This window comes from Mirounga angustirostris, unplaced genomic scaffold (genome assembly GCF_029215605.1).
Source record: "Mirounga angustirostris isolate CCGP_5_RB_7025 unplaced genomic scaffold, mMirAng1.0.hap1 SCAF_1, whole genome shotgun sequence".
Taxonomy (NCBI): Eukaryota; Metazoa; Chordata; class Mammalia; order Carnivora; family Phocidae; genus Mirounga; species Mirounga angustirostris.
This window is the reverse complement of record NW_026991709.1, coordinates 162447263-162474615: the sequence shown is the minus strand read 5'-3', so window position 1 is coordinate 162474615 and position 27353 is coordinate 162447263. Positions and strand designations below refer to the sequence as shown.

Below are 27353 nucleotides of genomic sequence, written 5' to 3'. Positions count from 1 at the left end.
GTGTCCAATGCAAGAGAAGGAGCTTGCTGCATCTTGAATGTCAGACAAACCTGGATTAAGTTCCCACCACTACCTTCCACTGACTGGGATCACTGCACACCACATTCATTCTCAGAGCCTCAGAATCCTCCCCTGGAGAAACAGACATGCCTACAACTCAGCAATAAAATGCGAACCTAACTTTAAAATGGTCAAAGGATTTGAATAGGCATTTCTCTGAAGAAGTGGTCAGTAGCACCTGGAACGATGCTCGACATCTATTTATTAAGAGAAATGCAAATCAAAAGCACAATGAGAGGGGCACCTGGCTGGCTCAGTCGGAAGAGCATACGACTCTTGATCTCGGGGTCATGAGTTTGAGCCCTATGTTGGGTGTAGAGATTATTTAAATAACGAAAACTTTAAAAAGAACACAAAACAAACCCACAATGAGATACCACTTCATACCCTCTAGGATGGCTACAATAAGAAATCCAGAAAATAACATGTGCTAACAAGGATGTGGAAAATTGGGAGGCTTCATGTATAGTTGGTGGGACTGCAGAATGGTACAGCCCCTTGGGGAATGCTTAGTGACTTCTCTAAATGTCAAACATAGATTCACCATATGACCCTGCAAGTCCACTCCTTAGGTATACATCCAAGAGAACTGAAAACCTAAGTCCACATAAAAACTCTCACGTGAATGTCCACATCAGCTTTATTCATAACAGCCACAAAGTGGAAACAACCCAAGGGTCCATCAACTGATGAACGGATAAACAAAACGTGATACAATTATACAACACCATTCAGCCAGAAAGAGGGATGAAGCGCTGGTGACATGCTACAGCATGGACAAACCTTGAAAGCATGATGCTAAGTGCAAAAAAAAAAAAACAACAAAGCCAGTCAGGAAGGAGCACCTATTACATGATTCCATTGATATAACATATCCAGAATAAGCAAATCCATAGAGATAATCCACAACGTAGATTAGTGGTTGCCAGGGGAAGGAGGAAGTGGGGGGTGACTGCTAAAGGGTCTGGGGTTTACTTGGGGATGATAATTCTAAATTCTAAATTCGATAGTGGTGACGGTTGCATGACTCTGTGAATATACTAAAAGACACTGACTTGTACACTTTAAAAGTGAGAATTCGGTGGCATGTCAATGATATCTCAATAAAGTTGTTATTGAAAAAAAAAAAGGATGAGGCCACCTCGCCAGCGCGGGGGAGAGAGCGCTCTAGGACGGTGGCCTGGAGGGGATTTCAAAGCACAGGTTTAGAGGCGTTTCAGAGGGCTACGCTAGCCCCCGGGTCCACGGGTTTCGGAGACAGGAGAGGTCCCATTATTTATAGATCTGCTTGGTTTGGACCCCAAACCAAACACCGCACACGTCCCTCGCCACAGCTCCCCGTAACACACACGCCTGATTCAACTTTTCTGGCAGTTTCTAAAGAAAGCAGTATAAAATAATAAGCACATGACCATCATCTTTTGTCCCCCTTACCAAAAACACGGATTGGCTGGAGGCCTGAAGGCCGCCTCCGAGGAGAGGGGCTGGGATGCTCCCTCGGAGCTGAGGGGGCTCCTGATGCTGGGGGCGGGGCTGGGGGGCGGAGCTCCCTTCCAGGCCACGCCACCGGGTGAGCCTCTGACAGGCAGCAGGGCTCCCCTCCCCCAAGGCCCGGCTCTGCCTGTTCAGCATTTCCAGCATTTTCTCCCCAAAGGTGCCTTTGAGCCCAAGGCAGAGGAGACGACTGGCCTCCTCATCTTCTCGAGTCTACCAGGCCTGGCCCAGAGAGCCTAGGGCGCCTTCGGAGGGGGTGTCCGGAGGGCAGCTGCCTTCACTTGCTGGTCAAAGCACAGAGACTGGGTTGTTTTGGGGGGAAACACCTTCGTCCTCCCAAGTGTTTGGTCCCACAAGGGCAGAATGGACGAAGACTTCAGAGATCGAGTTTGGCCCTTCATGGGGAAACTGAGGCTCAGAGCCATCAAAGGTTTTTCGGAAGGTCCCGCAGCAAGTTAGCGACAGAAACAGGAGTTGGTCACCTGCTGTGACCAGACATGGGCTGGCTGAAGCCTCAAAACAACCCAGGGAGGTGAATATTTGTCATCCTCCCCTGATACCTCCAGAGATGGAGACTGAGGTGCTCACCCAGCTGGGAAGGTGCAGAGCTGGGATTCAAATCCAGGTCCACCTAGGAACCACAAAATCTCAGGCCGGTGGAAGAGCCTGTTCTCCTAAAAATTAACCCTCCACCCCGCCCCTCACCCAGCACGTGTGTCCCATTACCTGTGGTCTGGAGGCCCGTGTTGGCTGCCAGGAGAGCCTTGTGTGGACTGTGCCAATGCCAGGCTGGGCAGGGGAAGAGGGCGGTGGGAGAGGCCAGGCCACACCCCCGTGACAGGGAGGGGGCGGGGCATGAGTTGCCCTGGGCCGCACTCAGTTCACCAGGGTGGCATTCCTTCCTGCTGGTGCTATCGGGCCCCAGGACTTCCTGTCTGACTTGAGGCTTCCTCATGACACCCCAGGCACAGCAGATGGGGCCCCTAAACCCCCAGACCCACCCCCTGGTCATGGCCATGACTGCTGACTCAGGGCACGGTGATGCAGGGGGTAGTTGCCCTGCCCTTGGCTGGTGCAGGGAGGAGGTGGGGTGTATCCCAGATCCCACCTCATTGGTGAGACTGACTCAGGACCCAGCTGTGTGGGCCAACGCAATGCTTTCCCAAGGGGTGAGGTTGGGCAGGCGGCAGGACCGGAGGCCCAGGGCTCAGAGGACTGGGGGACTCCTGTGAATGGGACTGGCAGTGCCCTCTTCTGGTGAGGAAACTGGGCAAAGGCTAGAATATCCATTGCCTTGTGCAGACAGGAAAACACAGGTCCCAAGGGGGTGAGGGGTGGGGACTGACCTCCTACAGTGGGTCCAAGAATAACCCCAGCTCAGCCTGCCTCTGCTTCTTACTCACTTATCAAACACTTTGGAAGTAGGATAGTAAGCAAGTCCTACACTGCCTTGGGAAGCGCCCAGGCCAGCTAGAGACAGGCCATGACAGGCCCCATGAGGGCAAGGCCCAGGGAGCTATGGGTTCCCAGGAGGGCTTTCTGGAAGAGGAGTCATTTGGATCCTAAGCTCAGGCCAAAATCTCGGAGTCATCCTTGACTCTTGGCTCTTTCATACTCTGTATCTGACATATCTGGAAAACCCTGTTGGCCCCACCTTCAACGTATCCCAAAGCCAGGCTATTCTCTCCACCTCATGGCAACCACCCTGGTCCAGCCAACATGAAATAGCAAAAAGAAGCAGGTGGAACTAATTTTATTAAAATAGCATTAAAAAATATGCCACTAGTCTGTCTGCTCCTGCCCTCAGCCCAGCCGCTGTCCTAATCATGGCAACCAGAGGGATCTGGTTAAAACCCAAGACAACTCATGTCCCTCCCAGGGCTCCCACCTCACTCAGGATAAAACTCAAGGTCTTACATAGCCCTCCACCATCTGGGACCCACCTCTTGCTCTCTCTGACCTTAATTCCAATGACTTCCTCTCTCACTCTGCCCAGCTACACTGGAATGTGCCCCAAGCCCTCCAGTTAGGTTCCACCCCCGGGGCCTTTGCACTCGCTGTTCCCTCTGCCTAGAATGCTTTTCCCCCAATAGCCTGCTGGTTCCTTTCCTCACTTCTTCAGGTCTCTACTCAAATGTCACCTTCTCCAAGAGGCCTTACCTGACCACCCGGTACAAAGTAGTAACCGCCAGCACCACCTTTCCCTGTCATCCCGCTTTATTGTTCGTCAACTGACATACTATATGTTTTTTGTTATGTGTATTTCCTCCTCATGTATTGTTCGCTCCAGGAACCTAGGCTGGTGTCTGACACACAGTAGGTGCTCAGTAGATTTTGTTGACTGAATGAATGACCTGAAAGGGAAGCTGAAGAAGCATTGCAAGGGCATTCCGGGCAGGGGAACCGGGAGTGCAAAGGGTTAGGAGGAAGAGGCCCTGCTTGTGCTGAGGATCTGGAAATAACTCAGTGCAGCAGGAGAGTGGGGCCTGGAGGAGGGGAGAAGGGAAAGCGAGAGGCACAGGGCCTTGGGAGCCAGACCTCGGAGGCCGGGTATTATCCTGAGAGCGATGGGGAGCCACACAAGAGGGACATGATCAAATCTACTACATTTTAGACAACAATTTGGCTGCCATGTTGTGGATTGGTGAGGCTGTGAGGGGCAGGCATTCAGGTGAGCACGAGCCATGACAGGGGAGATAAGGACTAGGGACAGGGTCACTGCACTGTTTGGTACAGTGTGGCTATGGAGTCCTCGTAATGTGGCTGGTCAGAATTGAGATGCGCTGTTAAGTGTAAAAGACACCCAAAACTTGCTATGAAAAACAAGAATACGCAATAGCTCATTAATAATTTTGGTATTACTCGTTAAAAAGATAATATTTTGGGTACACTGGGTTAAAGAAAATATGTTATTAAAATTAGTTCCACCTGCTTCTTTTTGCTATTTTTAATGTAATTACTGGAAAATTTAAAAATGTTTGTAGGTACATAGAGCTTACAATATATTCCTGTTGGACAGCCCTGATTTAGAAGGTAGAACAGGCAGGGCTTGGTTGATGGCCTGGGAGGATGAGGGAGACCCTCAGTCTGATTACAGGTCTCCTCTCCCTTCTAGCTGCGCCTGTCTGATGAGACTGTGTAATCCAGAGGCAGAAAGAATGGGCTACAGGGAAGGGCCAATAGAATTAGTTCTCTTCTCAACACAAGCACACACACAAAATTCCTGTCTTTACAGTAAGAACAATCCAGAAATGGAATAGGTTGACAGAATAGGCAATGAGTCCTCCGTCCCAGGAGTTATGTAAGAAGAAAGTTGAAGACCACCATTAACCAGGGGAAAGGAAATTGAACTGATTAGTTACTTTCAAAATGTGGTCCCTGGACCAGCAGCCTCAGCATCACCTGAAAACCTTTTAGAAATGCAAATTCTCAGGTTCCATCCCAGTCCTACTGAACGAGCAACTCTGGAAGTGGGACCCATAATTTGTATTTAACAAACCCCCGAGATGCTTCAGATGCTTGTTCAAGAATCACTGGACTAAATAATACTTCGTATTATTTAAAGGTTTCAATGATTGGCATATAGTAAGTGCTCAGAAAGACCCCCCCCCTTCACTTTCTGTTTGCGTTCTAATCCCAGGCACAGGTACTTCCCATCTCTGAGCAAATGAGTTTACTTCCCGTCTCACCTGTAGCACCAGGTTGTACGGACCTGACACAGGATAGAGGCACAACGTCAGGGCATTTCCTATCTCTCCAACATGGGCAGATGGCCAGGGCTGCGGACAGGGCTGCCAGAGGTGTACTGGAGGCCCCAGCTTAGCTCCCTCCCAAGGTGACCTCACTGCCCTATGTGTGTATGTAGGGGGGGGTGGGGATTCATGAGACAAACTCCCACTGTCCTGTGGGCACAGCTGACAACCCTGGGGAAGCCGACTCAGCAGCTGAGCATGGCATCCGGCTTCCCTGCATTCCAGGACTGCCAGCTGGGGGCCCACCTGACTCAGCAAGCACGTGCACTCTGGAGGTAACAAAGAGCTTGGCCTCCGTCTCCACATCCATCAGAATGGGGAGATGGCAGCACCTATCCCTGGTGACGTTATTGGTATAAAGTGTTTGGAAGCATGCCTGCACACAGTCAGCCTGCTCTACGCTTCGGCATTCTGGTGATGGGGCCACTGGGATTCCTCATGCAGATGGGAACTCCCCAGGGACTTGTTAGGTCTGAGAGTTATGCCATGCAGGTGTAGGGGGGAAAATGTGCTTCTACTATGCACACCTAGGAGCCTGGTTCTCTATATGAATTTTTACTTAGTCACCAAACAGATGTCTGTGAGGATGGGGCCTGTTTTAATCACCTTGAAACATTTATTAAATGGATTCTCTAAATCAGGGGGCATTGGCCCCATTTCATGGATGGAAAATTGAGGGTCAGAGACTGAAATGATTTGCTCCAGGTCAGATAACTAACCAGAAAGTGGCTGGGTCAGGATTCGAAGCCCGGTTTCCCTGACTGCAAAGTTGGGACTTTTCCCACTGCTCCGTGCAGAAACCCCAACCTAAACTTCTGGGTTAGAAGCCCCTGTATATGTCATTGAAATCCACATTCGAAGAGCTAGCCTCTGGCCTAGACTGGAATCTTTGCAACTCCATAGTCTTTGAGAAACAACAGCTGCAGCTGATGCTATATGAGATGGAGTTTAAAATATTCCTAAATCCAGATTAAGCGTGATTCATGTTGGCCTCTGGGCCTCAGTTGTTCTGCCTGTAAAATGGGCAGGATGAAAACCAGCTTTGGCTGAAGGCAGAGGTTGAACCTGCTGACCCTGATAGCGCCTCTAACTCTCAGATGCCAGGATCCCTATGCCTACTTTAAAGGACGAGGACCAAAGTTAAATTTAAAAAATTAATAAAGAGGGACCCCTGGGTGGCTCAGTCGGTGAAGTGGCTGCCTTCGGCTCAGGTCATGATCCCAAGGTCCTGGGATTGAGCCCCGCATCAGGCTCTCTGCTTGGTGGGGAGTCTGTTTCTCTCTCTCTCTCTCTCTCCCCCTCTGTCCCTCCCCACTGCTCATTCTCTCTCTCTCTCAAATAAATTAAAAAAACTTCAAACAACAACAAAAACTACCTCTGTTTGACCATGTTTTTTAAATGAAACTTTTTATAATGTATAATATATTTGAGATAATTATTTATTTGAGATAATCACAGGCAGTTTTAAGACATAATACAGAGATCTCATATGACCTTTATCTAGCTTCCCTCAATGGGAACATCTTGAAAAACTACAGGACAATTTCACAACCGGGATATTGACAGTGATCCTGTTAAAATACAGAACATCTCCATCACTATCAGGATCCCTCAAGCGGCCCTCTGAGAGCCACACCCACTCTTCTTCTCATTTTTCCCCTCCCTGATCTCTGGCAACCACTAATCTCTTCTCCATTTCTATAATTTCATCATTTCAAGAATGTTATATAGGGCGCCTGGGTGGCTCAGTTGGTTAAGCGACTGCCTTCGGCTCAGGTCATGATCCTGGAGTCCCGGGATCGAGTCCCGCATCGGGCTCCCTGCTCAGCGAGGAGCCTGCTTCTCCCTCTGACCCTCCCCCACTCATGTACTCTCTCTCTCAAATAAATAAATAAATCTTTAAAAAAAAAAAAAAGAATGTTATATAAAGGGAACCATATAGTTTATGACCTTTGGGGATTAGCTTCTTTCATTCTGCATACTTCTCTGTTAGATTCATTCAGGTTGTTGTATCAATAGCTTGTTCCTTTTTTATTGCTGAGCCATTCACCCACCAAAGGACACTTGGTTGTTTCCAGTTCTGTTATGAATAAAGCTGTTACAAACATTCATATACAGGCTTTTGCATTGAAATAAATTTTCATCCCTCTGGGAATAAATGCCCATGAGTGCAATTATCAGGTTATATGGTAATTACATGTTTAGTATATTAAGAAACTGCCATAATCTTTTTTTACAGTGGCTGATTGGCATTTAGTGGGTGGCACAGGGACCTTGTTCATCCCGACTGAGACACAATTTGAAGTGGCCTTGCTTTGTCTCTATCAGGGTCCCAGAGGGACCTTATCTGAGGTTGGTGTTCCATGAAATTGCTCATGTCTTGGCAGAGACTAGCACAGCCCAACTGTGAGCACATGGCCAGCTTCCAGATGACAGTGGCTGCTCTTTCCCCCTCCTTCCTCCCTCCACCCTCCCTCCTCCCCTACCTCCTCCCCTGCCTCCTCCCCTCCCTCCCACCTTCCTCCTTCCCTCCCTCCTGCCTTCCTCCCTCTTCCCCTCCCTCCTCCCCTCCCTCCCACCTTCCTCCTTCCCTCCCTCCTCCCCTCCCTCCCACCTTCCTCCTTCCCTTCTCTCCCTCCTCTCCTCCCTCCTGGCTTCCTTCCTCCCTTCCTCCCTCCCTTCCCTCCTCCCCTCCCTCCCGCCTTCCTCTCTCCTCCCTTCCCTCCTGACCACCCTCCCGCCTTGCTTTCTCCTCCCCTCCCTCCTCCCCTCCCTCCCACCTTCCTTCCTCCTCCCCTCCCTCCCTCCCTTCCTCCCTCCCTCCCTTCCTCCCTCCCTCCCTCCCACCTTCCTCTCTCCTTCCTTTCTCTCTCAGTCTCTCTCTCTTTCTCTTTTTCTTAGGGCTTTTGAAACTTTGAGTCAGCAGCACAGGATGAAGATCCAGGACAATGTCTTTGATATAAAACAGATCTGTCATTTACTAACTCTGTGACTTTGGGGGAGGGTAGGCTCAGTTTCCCTATTTGTAGAATGAGGATGATAATATGCTTTTCTAAGAAACTAGTTGCAAATAGACATCTTTTGACACAATCTGGGAAATCTGAATGTGGCTTTAATATTAGATTATTTAAGGTCCATTGTTATTTTTGTTAGGTGTGATGATAGCACAGTCAGTTATGTAAAAACAATGTGATCTGTTGGTGATACAGAGTGAAGTGATTACTAGTGACATGACACTGTGTCTGGGGTGCGCTTTCAAGCATTCCAGCAATGGGGAAAATGTGGGCAGGGGAGAGAGGACTCACAATTGGCTAATGTTGATAAGAGCGGAAGCTGGGTGATTTGTAGGTGGGAGTTCATTATACAACCCATTCTACTTCTGTGTATGTTTGAAGTTTCCATCACAAAAGTCTTTAAGAATGAGGTGTGTCACTGGACCCACATTCCACAGCATCAGAGAAGTTCTGTTCTTCAATAGTGTCTGGACTGTGGCTTCCGTGTCTTTGTTTAAACCCAGTATGGAAGCATTTAGCAATCGGACACCGGACACCAGGAGACTCCCAGCTAGAAACACTGTCGTGGAACCTCCAGCTGTGAACTGTGAACCCGTCCCTGTGTTGTCTGACCCACAAATACAGTCGTGTTCTCTAGGAGGGGTTCAACAATCTCTGTAAGTGGGGAGGTGAGGTAACCTCCCTGACAGAAAGAAAAAATGGAAAGGAAAGGAGGGAAGAGAGAAAGGATGGGAAGAAGGGAGAAAAGGAAAGAAAAGAGAAAGAAGAAATGGAGGGAGGGAAGAAGGGAGAAGTTTTTTTTTAAAGATTTTATTTGGGGCGCCTGGGTGGCTCAGTTGGTTAAGCGTCTGCCTTCGGCTCAGATCATGATCCCAGGGTCCTGGGATCGAGCCCCACATCTGGCTCCCTGCTCAGTGGGGGTCTGCTTCTCCCCTCGCCCTCTGCCTGGTTGTGCTCTCTCTCTGTCAAATAAATAAATAAAAATTCTTTTAAAAAATAAAATAAAGATTTTATTTATTTATTTGAGAGAGAGAGACACAGTGAGAGAGGGAACACAAGCAGGGGGAATGGGAGAGGGAGAAGCAGGCTTCCTGCTGAGTAGGGAGCCCCCTGGGCTCAATCCCAGGACCTCGAGATCATGACCTGAGCTGAAGGCACATGCTCAACCAACTGAGCCACCCGGGAGCCCCGGGAGGAAGATTTTTTTAAAAAGGAAGCTTTTGGGAGCATCTTGAGGTCCAAGACCAAGAGTTTGGAAATAGCTCATCTCTGCTGGTCTTTAGCAGTGCCTTTAGCCCAGGAATTCTCCTAAGAACTCTGGGAGGTGACTCTCCTCAAGTGCTGTCCAGATTGAGCTCAAGCTCAGATGTCACACGACACACCTGTCCTGTGGGCATGAGGAGCAGGCCCAGGACACCCAGTGATGAAGCCTGAGGTTGCACAGATGCAAACTTGTGTGTCTGGAATGGCAGCCCAGTGCTCTGCCTGGAGGACGTACCTGCTCCTCAAGGCCTGACTCAGACGTCCCACCTCTCTCCTCTATGTTCCCATAATCTTTCCTCAGCTATCGCACATTGGTGGCGTATGTCTCCCCTGCTAGGTGTCATGATAATAAAACAGCAAAAACTAACAGCTACCATTCACTGTAGGCTTGCCATGTGCCAGCTATTCTGCCAAAAGCTTTACCTCCTGAGGTGGTGCTATTATTTCCATTTTATAGAGGTAGAAACTGAGGCTCAGAGAGATTGTGTCACTTGCCCAAGCTCACACGGCTAGAGGGTACTCAAACTTAGCTCTGTCTTCCCCCTGAGTAAGTTGTTCTAAGTTGCATCTCTATAATCAGCTTGCCTTTATATCCTCCTATGCCTTGCACATGGTCTGACTCCTTGGTAAATGCTTGAAGGAAAACTCACTTCATCCTTGGATTCCCCCTACAGCTGGGGGTCTGCCACTCTTTCCTAGCAACCTGCCTGCCTCACTCCCCAGTTATGTGATGGAACAAGACTTCAACCTTGTTTGCTTCAGGTCACAAACATCTTTCTCCATCTCGTAAAGAAGTTTAGTCATAAATGGTGCAGAGCTGAGAGCTGGGAGACCTCAATTTGAGTTTTGGCTCTAGTTGTCTAATTTAGTCAAATTGCTTAACCTCTCTGAGCCTCATTTTCTTCAGAGGGCAAATGGAGAAGTCACCTACCCACAGGAGAAAGTGTCTGAGAGTGCTCCTTAAGTGTTTCTTTTTAGTTCTGCAGTAGGTTAAAGAATTCATCCAAGCCCCTCTGAAGTGGGCTGGGATCTCGTAACATGGAGTGCCAGGAGATGGACAGGGAGCCCTGCTGAGATCCATGCTGAGATCCAGACAGAAGTGGAACATAGGGGGAGCAGCCTGGCCTCCCCACAGGACCAAGTGAAATAACCCGTGGGGCAGAGGGCTGTGTCTGGGGTAAAGGGGCTGGTTCTGCTGCCTGGGTCTTCTCCTCAGGCAACACTTTAAGGCCTGACCATGGACTGGTATGAGTGAAGAGGAAGATTTGTTGACAAAACCCATCTTCAGATACCTATGGGGTACCTACTGGTGGAAAGTCCAGGAATGAACCAGTTCCGACCCCCATTCTAGAAAAATAGTTGGCACATGGCTACCAGAATGAAGACTACATTTTCCAGTGCTCTAATACCTATGTGTGGCCAATAGATTGTAAGTAAAAGTATCTACTCCAACTGGAATGTAGAGGTGATGGCAGGAGTGGAGTAGCAATATTTGACCATGAGACAATACCAGGAAGGTTAGTTGTAATGAGAGCAGATATGTAAATAGCGACAATATAAACCAGAAAATAATGGATCATATATTCAAAGTGCTGAAAGAAAATAACTATCAACTTAGAATTCAAAATCCACCTAAATATTTAAGAGCAAAGTCTTAATAAAGACATTGCAGAGTGAGTACATTTATCATTTCTAGATTTTTGCTGAAAAAAACTTTCATGGTTTCCTAGATCAAGAAAAAAGAAATTGAACACAGAAGGAAGGAAAGAATCAAAGAAGGAATTGTTTGTTGTTTTTTTTAAAGATTTATTTATTTATTTGACACAGAGAGAGAGACAGCCAGAGAGGGAACACAAGCAGGGGGAGTGGGAGAGGGAGAAGCAGGCCTCCCGCCGAGCAGGGAGCCCGATGCGGGGCTCGATCCCAGGACCCTGGGACCATGACCTGGGCCGAAGGCAGACGCTTAACGACTGAGCCACCCAGGTGCCCCAAAGAAGGAATTGTTAGTAAAAAAATTAGTAAACATGGGTAAATCTAAGTAAGTGCTCTCTGAAATAAAACATAACTTGAGATATATATAAACACAGGTAGAATTCAAATTTATAATAAACGATAATACACAACAGCCTGGAGACATAATACTTGTATTATTCCGGAGATGAGTAGAAGTATTAATTAACTTATAAATTAAATTTGATTTTTAGTAAATCAAGTTTGTCTGTTAAAATGTTAAAGATAATCCCTAAGCTAATAAAACAGAATGTACAACTTCCATTAAAAGGAAAGAGGGATGGACAAAGAAAATTCGATTAACCCAATGCAGGAAATAGCAAAGAAAAGGTAGGGTAAATTGCACAAAACAAAATATAAGTGAGAATAAAAGTAAACCAACCATATCAGTAATCATAATGAACATAAATGGACTAGTTTTGCCACTTGAACAAATTGGACTTTAAGAAATTCAATCTAGGCATCTCAATGCACTATAGCAGAGATGGATTTTTAAAAACTTTATTTTGATACAAATTATAGACTCACAGGAAACAGGAAACAGGAAAAATAATACAGAATCCCACATGCCTTTCACCCAGGTTATCCCAACGGTGACATCTTCTATAACTATAGTACAATAGCAAAGCCAGGAAATTGACATTGGAACGATACCATTAACGAGACTACGAACCTTATTCTGCTTTCATAACTTTTAACATGCGTTCAGTTGTGTGCACAGTTTCTATGCATTTTAGCTCATGTATAGATTCATGTAACTACCACCATAATCAAGATACAGAGCTTTACAGCATCACAAAAGAACTACCTCGTACTACTCCTTTATATTTGCGGACTTTTCAATAAATGATGCTAGGGCAATTGGGTCGCCATTTAGAAAAATATAAAATTAAATCCATATCTCTTACTATACAGAAGAATAACAAAAGTCACAGCTGAGATCTGCTTACCTAGAGCAAAAGCGACTAGAGTCCTAAACTGATAGGAATCCTTAGATGGTAATTTTTAAAAATTGCCAAAGGCTGAGTATGGACTAGCATGAGAGTGAGAAATTCCTGGGGGCCATGGTCTTAAGGGGTACCCCATATTTTTGTGAGTTTTACCTCTGGAAATCTCACTAAATTCTTAGAGTGAAGGGCCAAGAGAGATCTCCTTCTGGTTCTGACAGGGGGAGGCAAAGAGTAACCACTGTGAAATACTCTCAGAGTATTCTGCATAACAAAGCCCTACTCTCCAGAGAAAAAGTCTTTACCAAACCTTATCCCATCTAGGGGAAGGACATTTCTCCCACTCCAGATCCCACTAGCCGTTCTGTGTCACCTAAAGTGGAGGAAAAAAGCTAAGAAACATGCACAAGACTCACAACCCAGGGACACAGATGCACCGAAATACTGAGATTTAATCATAAGATTATTAGCCACTTCTCCTCTTCCACCGCTTACCACACCACAATAGGACTCCAGAATAATAACAGTAGATTATGGTTGAAAGAGCTGCAAGATGCAGATTCTCTCTGAGGAGGAGAATCTAGGGAACCCCAAAGTCAATAGGGAAAATGAAAACAAAGACGCTAGAATTTGAAGACTCTAGCAGCTCTAGCTACAGAAAATACTAAGCAAGCCCAACTCCTAGCCAGATTAACATAAATTCTCACACTAGAGGCTTATTTACCTCAGTTCCTATTCACTGAAATGCCATGCCTGGCTTTCAACAAAAAAATCAAAATGCGTGCTAAAGGACGAGAAAAAAAACAGCTTAAAGAGACAAAGCAAGCATCAGGACTAGATGCAGATATGACACAGATGTTGAAAATATCAGACAGAGTATTTAAAATACCTGTGATTAATATTGTTAAGGGCTCTAATGGAAAATGTAGACAACATGTAAGAGCAGGTAGGTAAGGTAAGCAGACAGATGGAAACTTTAAGAATGAATCAAAAGGAGGGGTGCCTGGGTGGCTCAGTCGTTAAGCGTCTGCCTTCCGCTCAGGTTCTGATTCCAGGGTCCTGGGATGGAGTCCCGCATCGGGCTCCCTGCTCCGCAGGAAGCCTGCTTCTCCCTCTCCCCCTCCCCCTGCTTGTGTTCCCTCTCTTGCTGTGTCTCTCTCTGTCAAATAAATGGGTAAAATCTTAAAAAAAAAAGAGAGAGAGTATGGCATTGGTGAAAAAGAACAGCTAAATAGAGCAATGAAACAGAATTGAGAACCCAGAAATAGACCCGCATAAATATAGTCAACTGTTCTTTAACAATGGAACAAAGGCAATCCAATGGAGAAAGGATAGTCTTTTCAACAAATGGCACTGGAACAATAGTATGCCCAGATGCAAAACACAAACATAGATACAGACCTTATACCTTTCACAACAATAACCCAAAACTAATCATAGACCTACATATAAAACATAGAGGTATAAAACATCTAGAAGAAAATATTGGGGAAAAATCAACATGAGCTTGGGTTTGGTGATGAGTTATTAGATATAATACCAAAAGCATGATCTATGAAAGAAAAAATTAATTTATTAAAAGGGGCTCCTCGGTGGGTCTGTTGGTTAAGCGACTGCCTTCAGCTCGGGTCATGATCCCAGTGTCCTGGGATGGAGCCCTGCATCAGGCTCCCTACTCAGCGGGGAGCCTGCTTCTCCTTCACCCTCTCCCTTTCCCTCTGCCACTCCCCATGCTTGTGCTCTCTTGCCCTCTCTGTGTCAAATAAATAAATAAAATCTTTAAAAAAAAATAGTAAAACCTAGTGCTCTGCAAAAGACACTATTACTCCCACATACTGGGAGTAAATAATTGCAAATCACAGTTCTGGTAAAGGACTTGTATCAAAAAACATACAAATTTAACACTTAAAACTCAACAATAAGAACACACCTCTCTGAAGATACAGAGATAGCAAATAAGCATATAAAAAATGCTCATCATCATTGTCATTAGGAAATTGCAAATTGGAGCAACGCGATACCATAAGGCACCTATTAGAATGGCCAAAATCCAAAAAGCTAACACCACCAAATACTAGTGAGGATGTGGAGCAACAGAAGGTCTCATTTATTGTTGGTGGGAATGCAAAGTGGTTCAGGCACTTTGGAAGACATTTTGGAAATTTCCTATAAAGTTATATATAGCTTAGCATATGCCTCAGCAATCCCACTCCTAGGTATCTATGCAACTGATTTGAAAACTCATGTCCACACAAAAACCTGCATGTGAATGTTTATAACAGCTTTATTTACAATTGCTAAAAACTGGAAGCAACCAAGATGTCCTTTGGTAGGTGAAGGGATGAACAAACTATGGTACGTCCATGCAATGGAATATTATTCAGCAATATAAACAAATGAGCTGGGGTGCCTGGGTGGTTCAGTTGGTTAAGTATCTGCCTTCAGCTCAGGTCATGATCCTGGGGTCATGGGATCAAGCACCGCCATTGGGCTCCCTACTCAGCAGGGAGTCTACTTCTCTGCCTGCCACTCCCCCTGCTGTGCACTCTCTCTCTCTTTCTCTCAAATCAATCAATCAATAAAATCTTAAAAAAAAAAAAGAAAGAAAGAAATGAGCTACCGAGCCACAAAAAGACATAGGTGAATCTTAGATGCATGTTGTTAAGTAAAAAGAGCCAATCTGAAAGGGCTACACACTGTATAATTCCACCTAAATTGCATTCTGGAAAAGGCAAAACTGTAGAGACTGTAAAAAAGATCAGTGGCTGCCAAGGAATCCAGGGGAAGGAAGAGGAGTAAATAGGTGGAGCACAGAGAATATTTTAGGATGATGAAATTATTCTATATGATAGTGAATACATGACACTGTTTCTCAAAACTCAGAGCTTTACGGCACAAAGGATGAATCTTAATATATTCAGATTTTATAAAACCATTTAGGAGGGTCAAGGGATTCAAGGATGGAATGCAGAATGTGACAAAGCAATCTAACCATATTATAAACGTATGCAACAACCTCACTGAATAGAGTCGGGGAGAAGGGTGCTGGCCTAAATCCTTTGGAAATAAGTGGAAGCTGCAAAACTAAAGGCAAAAGAAGATCTACAAAGTACTGTACTCGATCAAATCGTTTCCCATGGAGATACAAGGTAACAATCCTGATATTGCTGTACATATATACTGGAATTGAACAATTAGGTAAGTGGGTGGCTGATGGTGGGAGCCAGGTTTCTCATTATTGGAGTAGGAGGTTACAGTTATTAAAGGAAGGAGGCTTAATTGAGATACAAATGGTTACATGTAGACATTTGTATAGGTATTTGGATATAAGTAGGTTCTTGCTACTCCTCGCTCTGTCAGCTGAGAGGGCTTAGGTCCCAGTAGCAACAAGTACATCCAGCACCTAGAAGTTGGTTTGTAATACCATTCTCCAATCAAAGGAATCAGGACTCCTTAGAGAAATGGCTGACATTAGGATTGGGTGAGGAAATATACAGGATGAGTCTGAAGCACCTTGTAGTGCAAGAAAATAAGGAAATGCTCTCTCTCTCTCTCTCTCACACACAGACACACACACAGTGGTCAGGGTATGTCAAAAGGACACAAGAACCAACTGAAACTGCTCCCAATGGCCAAAGCTAAAATAATTTGAGCAACAAAATAAAGAAGTACCAGATTATAACCAAAAGTATAGAATATCCATAGGTCCATAATGATATAAATAAATGATTGAGTATATAAATAAATGGGAGAGAATAAACAAATATCTAGTGCAGAAGAATTTAAAATAATATGTGTAGATACTCTACCCTCAAGAAGGTAGAGCATAACTCCCTGCAGTTGGGATCTGAGGCATCCCCTACAGTTTTGCTCTAAACCCTGTTTCTACTTGAGCTTTTTGCGTGAGTTTTTGAGCCAGTTAGAACTCATTTCTGGCTCAAGTAAAAATAGAATTAACTCCATGACTGATGTAATAGGATCTTGCAGGGTTAGTGTTAAGTCAGGAATGACTTGATTGGACCTCCAGTTCATCTGAACCAGATGTCTATTTCCTCTCCATATGTTGTCTTCATTCTCAAATAGCAACAGCTCTGGACTATGAACTTCCAGGTTCACCTTCAGTGGGAAGAATCTAGTTCAAGATCCATAGAAGAGTGAGCCTATTTCTCAGAAGCCCCAGTCACAGCCTCATTGTAATACAGTGGCTCTGGTTGGGTCACATGCCCATTCCTGAGTCAATTACTATAGCCAGGGGAATGGTTTAATGCGCTCCTTTAAACTTAGGTAATGAGGCCCATTTCAGAGCTATGGGTGCTGCTTCACCCATGGACTGAAAGTGGAGAAGGGGATGTCTCCAAATAGAAGTCAGTGTTGCTGGCAAGTGGATCAGGAATGCAAGCAAGCCTGGTGAAGACATAGCCTCATGCATGACAGTGCGGGTGAACTGAAGTGTATCAGTGTACCTTGTGAAATATATCTATAACAAGGCTAGTGCTTAATAAATGCTGCTTTCTCTTTTAAAAAATGAATGAGAAAGATCTCTATGAGCCACTATGGAATGATTTCCATATAGATAGTTAAGGGAAAAAAAGTAAAGTGAAAAAAGTATGTATGGTCCTGTAACAAAGAAGAATCTTAGATGCATGTTGTTAAGTAAAAAGAGCCAATCTGAAAGACACACTTGTGTCTGCTCATTTGTGCAAAAGAAATCCAGGAAGGATGAACCAGAAATCAAAGAGATCAGCACCTACAGGGAGGAAACGGGTGAAAAAGAGGGAGAAATGGGAATGGGGTAGTAGGAATGAGAAGGAAGCGACACTTCCCTTAGGGTACATTTTTGATTGTCTTTGACTCTTACAGCAATGGTGATGTTCACATCTCTCCCCACATAAATACACAATTACAACCAACCAGGACAGGGGCGCCTGGGTGGCTCAGTCGGTTAAGCGTCTGCCTTGGGCTCAGTTCATGATCCCAGGATCCCGGGATCGAGTCCCATGTCGGGCTCCCTGTTCACTGGGGAGTCTGCTTGTCTCTCTCTCTCTCTCTCAAATAAATAAACAAATAATCTTAAAAACAAACAAACAAAAAACCAAAACCAACCAGGACATTAGGGGAACTCAAATTAGAAAATACACACTAACAAATGCATCTAAGTGTATTACAGATAAATTCAAAGAACACTGAATGGGGTGGGGAAGATAGAGCCAACCTAAGTAACTCCAGAATATAGTATTTGAACTGGATTCTGTAAGGCTAAAGACAAAGAGAACTGCATACAAAAACTGTAGTTAGTAAATTAATTTCTCACAGGAGTAAGGGTTAGCAATTTCTGAAAATACTGTATATGTATATGTGGCATAATAAGAAATGATTCATAGCCACTTGGTCAGAAATTTTAGAGGCTCAGACCTGAATGTCTCAAATGATCTCCCCCTAAATATTTATTAAGTATAATGTATAAAATTTTATAAATTATAAAAATTTAAATGCAAATTTACATTACAAATTTATTAATCACAAAGAGAAGCAGAGCAACTTGACAGTGGAGAAAGCCAGCTTAAGTATATCACAGCTTAGCCAAGTGATGAGGGTTAATGTCACCAGTCATGAGACTTAACGACATCATGAAGCCCCTGATAGGTGAAGCACTGAAAAGAGCACAACACCACTTCTGTTGTATTCCTGCCCCCATAATGTGTAACATCAATTTAAACATGAAAAAACCTTATACAAACCCAAATTGAGGGACATTCCATAAAATAACTGACCAATTCTCTTCTAAGCGTGAAGTTCACAAAAAACAAAGGAAGAAGGAAGAACACAGATTGGAGGACACTCAAGAGAGATGACAAGTAAATGTAATGTGGGGACTTGAACTGGATTCTGGAACCGGAAAAGGACATCACTAGATAAATTAGTGAAAGCCACATAATGTTTGGTTAATAGCATTGTGCCAATATTAATTTCCTCATTTTGGTCACTGTAACATGATAATATAAGGTCTAACGATAAGGGAAGAAGTTGAGTGAAGGATATATGGAAATTCTGTACTATTTTGCAACTTTCTGGTAATGTTCCCTCCTATTCTACCTTTTGGAAGAGTTTGAAAAGGACTGGTATTTTTTTTTTTAAATGATTTATTTATTTGAGAGAATGAGAATGAGTGGGGGAGGAAGGGCAGTGAGAGAAGCAGGCTCCCCACTGAGCAGGGAGCCAGATGTGATGCGGGGCTCAATCCCAGGACCCTGAGATCATGACCTGAGCCAAAGGCAGCCACTCAACCAACTGAGCCACCCAGGTGCCTGAGAAGGATTGGTATTAATTCTCCTATGAATGGATGGTAGAATTCACCAGCGAAGTGTCTGGTCCTGGACTTTTGTTTTGGGGAGGTATTTGATTACAGATTCAATATCCTTACTAGTAATTGGTCTGCTCAGAGTTTCTATTTATTCATGATTCAGTCTTGGAAGATTGTATGTTTGTAGGAATTTATCCATTTCTTTCAGGTTGTCCAATTCGTTGGCATATAAATGTTCTGATAGTCTCTTAGGATCCTTTGTATTTCTATGGTTTCAGATATAACGTCTCCTCTTTCATTTCTGATTTTATTTATTTGAGTGTTCCCTCTTTTTTTCTTGGTTAGTCTAGCTAAAAGTTTGTCAATTTTGTTTAGCTTTTCAAAGAACCAGCTCTTGGTTTCATTGATCTTTTCTATTGTCTTTTTATTCTCTGTTTCATTCATTTCTGTTCAGCTCCTTGTTTTTTTCTTCTTTCTATGCAACTTTTTGGTAAGTCTAAAATTAATTCCTCCCATCCCTATCTCTGATAATAACAGTTATTTCCCCCCCAATTTTCTTATATTCTTGTAAAATGCACATAAACATAAAATTCACCATCTTAACCACTTTTAAGTGATAGTTCAGTGGTATTAAATCCATTCATAATGTGCAACCATCACCACCATCTAACTCCATAACTCTTCATCCTGTAAAACTGAAACTCTGTCCCCACTGAGCAACTCCTCACTCCCCCACTCCCCCCCCCCACCTAAGCAATCACCATTCTACTTTCTGTCTGAATTTGATGACTCCAGATACCTCGTGTTAGTGAAATCATACAGTATTTGTCTCTCTGTGACTGGCTTATTTCTTTCTTTCTTTTCTTTTTTTTTTTTTAAAGATTTTATTTATTCATTTATTTGAGAGAGAGAGAGAGAGCACATGAGAGGGGGGAAGGTCACAGGGAGAAGCAGACTCCCCGCCGAGCAGGGAGCCCGATGTGGGACTCGATCCCGGGACTCCAGGATCATGACCTGAGCCGAAGGCAGTCGCTTAACCAACTGAGCCACCCAGGCGCCCTCTTTTTTTTTTTTTTTGAAGATTTTATTTATTTATTTGAGAGAGAGAGAAAGAGCACTTCGGGGGAGGGGCAGAGGGGGAGAGAGAAGGAGAGGGAGAGAGAATCTCCAGCAGACTCCCTGCTGAGCACAGAGCTTGATGCAGGCTGATCTCACAACCCTGAGATCATGACCTGAGCTGAAACCAAGAGTCTGATGCTTAACAGACTGAACCACCGGGCGCCACCTCCCCGCCCCCCTCCCCCCGCCTTTTAAAATTTGTTTTGTTCTTTTATTTTATTTTATTTATTTATTTGTGAGAGAGAATGAGATAGAGAGAGCATGAGAGGGGGGAGGGTCAGAGGAGAAGCAGACTCCCTGCTGAGCGGGGAACCCGATGTGGGACTCGATCCCAGGACTCCAGGATCATGACCTGAGCCGAAGGCAGTCGCTTAACCAACTGAGCCACCCAGGCGCCCAAATTTCTGTTGTTTTTATTTACTTATTATTATTATTTTTTTTTTAGTAAGCTCTATGCCCAGTGTGGGGCTTGAACTCACGACCCTGGTGACTAGCTTCTTTCACTTAGCATAATGTCCTCAAGGTTCATCTATGTTGTAGCATGTGTCAGAATTTCCTTCTTTTTAAGGCTGAAGAATATTTCATTGCATATACAGAGCACATTTTACTTATCCATTCATCCAACAATGGACACTTGGGTTGCTTCCATGTTTTAGCTATTGTGAGTAATGTTGTTATGAACACAGTTCTACAAATATATCTTTGAGAACCTGCTTTCAATTCTTTGGGGTATATATCCAGACATGGAATTACTGGATCATATGTAGTTATATTCTTAATTTTCTTTTTTTTTTTTAAGATTTTATTTATTTATTTGACAACGAGAGAGTGAGAGAGAGAGAGAGAGCAAGCACAAGCAGGGGGAACGGCAGGCAGGGGAGAAGCAGGCTCCCCGCTGAGCAAGGACCCCGATGCGGGGCTCGATCCCAGGGCCCTGGGATCATGACCCGAGCCGAAGGCAGCCACTCAACTGACTGAGCCACCCAGGCGCCCCTCTTAATTTTCTGAGGAACTACCATACTGTTTTCCACAGCAGCTGCACCATTTTACATTCCCACCCACAGTGCATAAGGGCTCTGATTTCTCTATATCCTTGTTAACAATTGTTCTTTTCTTTCTTTCTTTTTTTAATGATAGCCATCCTAATGGGTGTTACAGTTATTTTTTTTTTAAATATTTTATTTATTTACTTGACAGAGAGAGAGAGAGGGAACAGAAGCAGGGGGAGTGGGAGAGGGAGAAGCAGGCTTCCCGCTGAGCGGAGACCTGGACGTGGGGCTCGATCCCAGGACTCTGGGACCATGACCTGAGCCAAAGGCAGATGCTTAACGACTGAGCCACCCAGGCACCCTACAGTTATCTTTTGATGTGTGCCGGGGATAGCCCTCTATGTGCCCATTGACCTTCTCCTAAATCCCTCTTTCCTTGGTTTCTGGGATATCACTATCTTCAATTTTTCTTCCTACCTTACCCCTACTCCTTCTGAGTCTCCCTCTCCTCTCCCCAACCTCTGAATGTTGGATTTCCTCAGTTCATGGTCCCGGGCTCTCTCCCCTCTCATCGCCCCCTCTCTAATGATCTCATTCACCACCAAGATTTTATATATTAATTCATTAATTCTTCTTAATCAGCTTTATTGAGGAGTAATTTACACATAGTAACTCTGCCTTCCTTTTTTTTTTTTTAAGATCTTATTTATCTATTCTGAGAGAGAGAGAGCAAGCAGGGGGAGGGACAGAGGCAGAAGGAGAGAATCCCAAGCAGACTCCATGCCCAGCGTGGAACCTGACGCAGAGCTCCTTCTCATGACCCCGAGATCATGACCTGAGACAAAATCAGAAGTCGGACGCTTGACTGACTGAGCCACCCAGGCGCCCCGTGATCCATCTTTTTTAAGAGCACAGCTTGATAAAGTTTGACACACGTATGTAGTCATGTAATCACCACCACAATAAGGTACAAAACATTTCCATCACTCCAAACTGTTCCCTTTCCACTCAATCTTCATTGCCCACCCCCAGATCCTGGCAACCACTGATCTGATTTCTCTCATTATGGTTTTGCCTTTGTTTTGTTTTAAGATTTTATTTGTCAGAGAGAGAGTACAAGCAGGGGGAGCAGAAGGCAGAGGGAGAAGCAGGCTCCCCACTGAGCAGGGAGCCCGACGCGGGACTCGATCTCAGGACCCTGAGATCATGACCTGAGCCGAGGGCAGACGCTTAACCGACTGAGCCACACAGGCATCCCATGGTTTTGCCTTTTCTGGACATTCACACAAGTGGGATCAAATAACATGTAGACTTTTGTGTCAGGCTCCTTTCACATAGCATAATGTTCTTGAGATTTATCCATTTTGTTGCATATATCAGTAATTCATTCCTTTCAATTGCTAAGTAAAATTCCATCATATGGATGTGCCGCAGTTGGTTTCTCCATTCATCAGCTGAAGGATATTTGAGTTGTTTCCTGTTTCTGGTAGTTATGAAGAAAGCTGCTATGAAAATCCATGTACAAGTATTAGTATGGACATAGGTTTTCATTTCTTTTGGGTAAATACCTATGAGTGTAACCACTGGGTCATATGGTAAGTATACATTATAAGAAACTACCAAACTGTCGGGCGCCTGGGTGGCTCAGTTGTTAAGCCTCTGCCTCCGGCTCAGGTCATGATCCCAGGATCCTGGGATCGAGTCCCACATCGGGCTCCCTGCTCGGCGGGGAGCCTGCTTCTCCCTCCCCCACTCCCCCTGCTTATGTTCCCTCTCTCGCTGTGTGTCTCTCTGTCAAATAAATAAATAAAATCTTTAAAAAAAAAAAAAACAACTACCAAACTGTTTAGTAATTTCTGACTGGAAAAAATTATATTTACTAACTTGTAAAATTTTTACAAAAATATTGTTAAATAGAAAAACAAATGCATTAAATTATATATTTATTTCGTTTCCTTCCTTTTTACTGAGGCAAACTTACATATATCAAAATACAGCTTGATTAATTTACACATATATAAATATATATATAATTATAACTCCCATCAAGATAGAGAATATTAACAGCATCCCAAGAAGGCTACCTTGTGCCCTTTCCCAATCAGTACCCCTCAGTGTAAGTACTATTCTGACTTCTATCACTTAGTTCTGCCTGGTTTTGAACTTCACACAAAAGGAATCACACAGTATGCACTCCTATGTCTGGCTTCTTTTATTCAGTATAATACCTCTGAGATTCATTCACATTATTTTGCATAGGAGTAGTTTGTTGGTTTTCATTGATATGTAGTATTCTATTTTATAAATACATTTATATCCATGGTATATATGTATGTATATATGTATATTCATTCTTTTGTTGGATACACATGCATTCATATATCTTGAATACATGTCTGAGAGTGACCGCTTATGTGAGTAGGTCAAGGTAGATAGATACATGCTTAGCTTTTGTAAATATTGCCAAGCAGTCTTCCAATGTAGTTGCATCAATTAAAGCTCCCACCAGCACCATATAAGAGTTCTATTTGTTGCATGTCTTTGGTAACACTTAATGTTATCCATCCTTTTACACTCCCATCACTTTAAACACCATCTCTGTGTGAAGACCTTCCCTTGATCTCTATCTCTGACCCAATGCTCTTCCCACCACGCAAATGGCGTATCCAGCTGTCAATATGACATTTCCTCTTAGATATCTTGTGGGCATCTCCAAGATAACACGTCAATACAAATCTCTTAAGTCCTCCTTCCTTGCAAAGGGTTCCTTCCTCTGATTTCCTCATCCTCATAAAAAGCATCACGATCTTCTCAGCTGCTCCAGCTAAAAACCTGGATTTCTCCCTCTCCCTCACTTCCACATCCAATCCTTCAGTGAAGCTGCTGTATTCTATTTCTATACTATATCCAGAATCTGTCCACTTCTTCCCACCTTCACCACCGCTCCCCTAATGCAAACCACCATCATTCTTGACTGCATGACTGCTCAGCAGCCAGAGAGAGCTCTCTAAAAAATAAACCAATCACATCATCTCCTTGCTTAATGCCTTCCTGTGACTCTCTAGTGCTCTGACATGAAATCTAACTTCTCACCCTGGCCTGAAACACTGAGAATGATCTGGCCCTTGCCCATCTCTCTGACCTCTCCTCTTCCAGTAGGGGACTGACCACATTCCAGCCATCGCCTTTTCCTAAATACATCAGTCTTGTTCCCACGTCGCAGGACCATTGCCCTTGCTGTTCCCTCTGTCTGAAAAGCTCTTCCCTCAAATCTTTTCCCAGCTGTCTCCTTTTCATCTGTTCAGGTCTTAACCCAAACGTCTCTTCCTCAAAAAGGCCTTCTCTGACCACCTTAGTTAAAGTTGCTCCTCTATATGCCAGCATTCTCTATTCCCTCACCCTCTTTTATGTTTCTGTATAGATTTTCTTGTTTTCTTTATGTAATCACTTACTTCCTTAATGCTCATATCCTCTACTAGAACATAAATCTCCAAAGGTCAGGGGCTGTGTTCCTACTATCAAGAACTGCACTGTCCACTATGGTAGCCACCAGCCATAGGTAGTTATTTAAATTTAAATAAATTAAAAGTAAATAAAACTAGGAATTCAGTTCTTCAGGTACACTAGTCATATTTCAAGTGCTCAGTAGCCACTTGTGACTAGTAGCTACCATATTGGATAGTGCAAAGAAAATTTCCAACACTGAAGAACGTTCTGTTGGACAGCACTGCTCTAGAACCCAGCTACGCAGTAAGTGTGCTATAAAGATATTTTAAATCTTCCATCTTATGGGTGAGAAAAACATAGGCCAGAGAGGTTGTGTTATTAACCTAAGGTCACACAGCCGGGAAGCAGCCTAGCAGGGATTTGAACCCAGGATTGTTTTGCTCCAAAGCACATGCTACTCCCTTTCTTAAGAGCCAGCAGCCTCCTGGCTATTTAGAGAGGCACAGGGCTCTCCTGTACTCTTACACATTCTCCAAGGCTGAGCGTGTACCTAACTGAAGAAGTGTGGGGAGCTTCGTGTAAGGACTGTTGCCCAAGGCACCGAGGGATCCAGGGTCAGTCCTGACTCCATCTCGGATCTACCAGCTGTTCGACCCTTAGGAAGTCTCTGCCTCTCTGGGACTCAGCTGCATCTCTGCAAAATGAAGAAACTGACCCTGTGGTCTGAAGGGCAGAGATGGCAGGCAGGGGGCCTGGTGACTGGGTACACTCTTCAGATCTGGCCTGACTCTGAGGCAGGCCAGCCTGAGGAGTGGGTTGGGGGGTAGAAGTGCTTTGGTTGGCTTGACCTACAGTAGCAGCTCCTGCTTCTTGAATGCCTACAGATGAAAACGCTGAGGTTCAGAGAGGTAAAGTGACTTGGCCCAGGCTACATAGCCCCGGAACCGGCAGAATTGGGATTCGAAGCTGAGACTCTCCGATCCCGTGCGCGTGCCACGCAATCATGCTCGGGACCCACAGGAATCACAGGGAGGCGGCCACCGCCGAAAGGTAGTGAGCTCCCCGTCTCTGGGGGTGTGCAAGTCGGTGCCGGGCCACGCACGGAGCAGTGCCTGGTGCCCGGGCCGAGACCGCAGAGCCTCTCGCAGGCCCCCTTCCGCCTCCCGCGGCGGCCTCGGCCGAGGCGCGAGCGAGGCACCACCCGGGCGGGGCGGGGGCTGCTATTTCTGTCCGGTGAGCGCAGCCCGCGCCGCAAGGCGGGGGAGGGGGCGCCCGCGCCGCCATATTCGCTCCCGCCGGCCAGCCCCGCGGCGCGCAGCCACCATGAGCACCGCCGCCTTCCACATCTCCAGCCTCCTGGAGAAGATGACGTCCAGCGACAAGGACTTCAGGTGCGCCCCGCTGCCGGCCCCCGCCTCTGCGCCTCCCACTGAAACCCCGGCCTTCTTCGCCTCCCGCCGCGCCGGCCCATCCCCCACGAGCGTGCAGCCCCTGCCCCTCTGCCCGCGTTAAGCTCCACCCCCCCGTGGCCCCCGCCCCTGCAGCTCCAGCTCCCCTGCTCCCCGCGCCGCAGCCCTGCGCTCTCTACAGTCCCTGCTTGTCTCCCACCGTGCGCGCGTCGGCCCCTGCCGCCGTCGGCTCGGCGGAGCCCAGCTCCTCCCCTCGGCACCCTTCCTCTGCCTTGCCTCTCCTGTGTGCCCAGCCCTCCTCTCTCCCCGCAGCCGATGCGCCCGGGCCTCCCACCTGAACCCGTGGTGAAGCCCTCGGCTCCTCCTTGGGGATCCCGGCGCCTGCCTCTTCTTCCCCGCATTGAAACCCAGCCCCTTCCCGGGCCCACAACCCCGGGACCGGCTTTTCCACGGCTACCCTCTGCCCCCTCAGCTCCGCCCTCTTCTCCTCGGAGTGTTTCCCCACCCCCGCCCCCCGGCCCCCTGCCTGCGCTTCAGCAGGGCACCTTCTCCCCTCCCCGCCCCTCCCAGGTTTGCTCTGACACAGCCTGAAGGAGGGGGCTGGGCTGAGTGGCTGGGCAGGCACAGGTAGGCGGTGGTTGGAGTAGGGGCTTTTGGCTTTGGGGTGCCACTCCCCTTCTCTTTGTTTCCCTTTGGCCGAACATCACTGAGCCACACCGGAACAGAGCTGGAAAGAATGGAGGAAACCTCTCTTCCAACCCCGTCTTCCTAGGGGGAAACTGAGGCCCCCCGGGGATGAAGGGATTGGCTCTGGTCACACAGCCGGTTCTGGACCCTGGGAGCTGAAAAGAGGCCACAGAAACCAACATAGTCCACTTAGTGAACATTCTGTCACGTTATCCCCAGTCACGAAGGGGACCGTTGAAGTCACAGAGCTATGAAGTGGAGGATGTGGGGTCCAAATGCAGGTCAGCCTTAACCCAGAGGCTGAGATCTTAGGGAGGCCATCTGATCCACCCCTCTGATTGGTGAGGAGATTGAGGCCCCCCCTCTCCTGGTCTAATTCCTTCCTTCTGATACCCACTCCTCAGCACCCTTCAAGAGCTATTCAAGAGTAGAGCTTTAGAACCACCGTGCTGGGTTCAGATCCTGCTCCCAACCACTTACTGGCTGTGTGACTGTGGACTTCTGAGCCTCAACTTCTGTTTCCATAAGATGGGATAATAATAGAATCCGCCTCAGAGAGTTGGTATGAGTTTTTGAAAAGGGTTAATGCATGGGCAGTGCTTAGATTATTAGTGGCTGGCACCAGATTGGTGCTTAATAAATTGACGCTTATGATTCCGTGCACATCAGAAATTTGCCATGCCCTCTCCCCACTCTTTACTTGCAATCCCTCCCCCCTTTCATTTCTTCCCTTCACCTGGCTAGCTCCTACTCCTTTGTCACCTCTTTGGGATGCCTCCTGACGACCAGGCAGGGTTGGGCACCTCCCCTGGGCTCCCACAGTACCTGTCCTGCCCTGTGTTTCTGCTGCATCACTTCTAG

General features: G+C 45.8%; 2 protein-coding genes across 7 annotated transcripts in view; one reads left to right on the top strand and one right to left on the bottom strand.

Annotated features, from left to right (window-relative positions):
• TMEM40 (transmembrane protein 40) overlaps positions 1-26259 on the bottom strand; it is a 58851-nt gene extending 32592 nt beyond the window's left edge. For 4 of the 6 annotated variants that reach the window (XM_064591976.1, XM_064591969.1, XM_064591988.1 and 1 more), the window contains exon 1: positions 26140-26259. In XM_064591976.1, coding sequence (XP_064448046.1) covers positions 26140-26206 — 67 coding nt within the window. In that variant the 5' untranslated portion in view covers positions 26207-26259. Of the gene's footprint in view, positions 1-1494; positions 1568-2280; positions 2415-26139 lie in introns of those variants that run through there. The other 2 variants (XM_064591978.1, XM_064591993.1) reach the window with 2 other exon arrangements.
• The window catches only part of CAND2 (cullin associated and neddylation dissociated 2 (putative)), a 32395-nt gene continuing 30663 nt past the window's right edge, over positions 25622-27353 (top strand). Inside the window, exon 1 of the mRNA XM_045861792.3 lies at positions 25622-25787. Within this exon, the coding sequence (XP_045717748.1) occupies positions 25720-25787 (68 nt within the window). The 5' untranslated portion in view covers positions 25622-25719. The remainder of the gene's footprint in view (positions 25788-27353) is intronic.